Genomic DNA, 1812 nt, shown 5'->3' with positions numbered 1-1812 from the left:
GTTCTTCGGTCAGCTCATGGCTTGGGTTCTTGGTCTTCTCTACTTCTCTTACCCCTTGTTCAGCTACTTCGCTCCCATCAAGGATTGGGCCAAGTACGATGCTGCTATGCCCCGCCCTGTTGAGATGTAAAATGTTTTTTCGCGTTTAGTGTGTGGATACGTATCCGTTATCGATTCTTTTGACAGTACAATGGTGTCAGCACCAACTATTCAGTATTGTTCCGTAGGCTAGAGTTTCGACTTGTTTCATCTGCAGATCTGCTTTAGTCATTGGTACGACTGAAAATAATTGTTCCGTAACAACATATTGTTTGTTTTGTTGGTAACGACGAGTATGTAGCCTGTAACAATTCTGATGATATCGGGTGTGTAGTCTGGATGTGGTCTGACTACTGCGTTGAACTCGACTGGATGTGTGATGATCCATGCGGTTTACAACAATTGAACATAGCAGTATGACGAGCGGTCTTCTCCCTGCCAAGTCGATCTTTAGGGTTCTAGATAGTGGTTAGGCAAGTTGGAGGTCCTCCAAACTGCCTAAGGATGAGCCTTCATGATCTAACACTTTGGACGGGGACCTTGTCGAAGCTCCCCACGAAACCGTACAGGCTCAACTGGGATCAACCTCAGCTCTTCCCGTAGCGGTCCACTTGGAGTTCATAATCGTGTTCCTCGATGAAGCTTTCTCCGTTCACATCATAATAGTTGGGCAAATCTCTGCGAGCTATACTGAACACTTGACACTTCGAGGCTTCATCGAACGAAATGTGACTCATGTAATCAAAACAGGCCAACACGTGTACATCGCTACCATCATTAGTACTTTCTCGGCCCATGTTTGTACCCGTGTCACCACATCCAATTCAGCCTACTCGATGGATACTATTCTGCCATTACCATGCTCACTATCGCCATCAGGAGATCTCGAGCTACAAGAGAGTGCAGGGCTATGAGGGAACACCGGCAGGCCGCTGACGGTGAGCTATGGGGATCGACTAGATGGGATTCCTGCCAGTTGAGAAGACGGTGTAACACCGTCCAGTATGATCGATATAGTGCGATTGATCCTACACAGCATACAGAGTGGCTTGCCTCCAAGGCCCTCGGTGATGGAATGCAGGAGTTTGAAGACATAGTAGAGGCTGATGTCCAGTGAGATCCACTGCGGTGCCTGAGAATAGGTAGTCTCGAATCAGAACACTCTCAGTTGAGCAACAGGGAGCGAATTGCTTGTCCATTTCAAGAAGAAGAATAAATGTTCGGAAAGAAATGTGTGACTTGCTCAGAGAGCATTTACCGTACTATAGACCACAGCTGTGGAAATCTCCCAGTAATAATAGTATTATGATAATACTACCAGAGAACTCCCAGTATAATCCTTGAGGCTAGTGTTGATGCGGGTGGAACCTCATCAGCTGAACGATGACTGCGTTTATGTCAATTGGCAATGATCTTTATGTCAATGACTGGATGATCAATCACTAATCATCAATCTCTCTCGCACACAAGCTCGTAGATCACAGGATTCGGAAACTCATGGCTCAAACGTATGAGTTCATAACGACCTTCAGAAATCTTCATCTAGCATCATGATGCCCGAATGCACCGTTGAGACTATTCGATGTTGCTCTACGGTATTAGGATTTTCTCGGAAATCTGAACCGGTCACTTAGCAGCTGAGGTATTTATGTGTCTGCCTAAATCCACCCGTACCGTACTCACATCTTACGCCCCAGAGGAATCGCCAAGGAAAGTTTAGAACCGGCAGCCTCACTTAATTATCCAATAGCAGACTCAGGATGAAGTTTTCTT

General features: G+C 46.0%; 1 protein-coding gene across 1 annotated transcript; it reads left to right on the top strand.

Annotated features, from left to right (window-relative positions):
* Positions 1 to 898: 898 nt before the first annotated feature.
* Positions 899 to 1156, top strand: Pmar_PMAR009277 (hypothetical protein; the record flags this gene model as incomplete). Its single annotated transcript, XM_002777315.1, has 1 exon — positions 899 to 1156. One exon carries the CDS (start codon positions 899 to 901, stop codon positions 1154 to 1156), a length of 258 nt encoding a protein of 85 aa, XP_002777361.1.
* Positions 1157 to 1812: the final 656 nt, after the last annotated feature.

This window comes from Perkinsus marinus, assembly GCF_000006405.1.
Source record: "Perkinsus marinus ATCC 50983 genomic scaffold scf_1104296952076, whole genome shotgun sequence".
Classification (NCBI taxonomy): Eukaryota; Perkinsozoa; order Perkinsida; family Perkinsidae; genus Perkinsus; species Perkinsus marinus.
The sequence above is the reverse complement of the archived record's forward strand: the minus strand, read 5'-3'. Positions and strand labels throughout refer to the sequence as shown.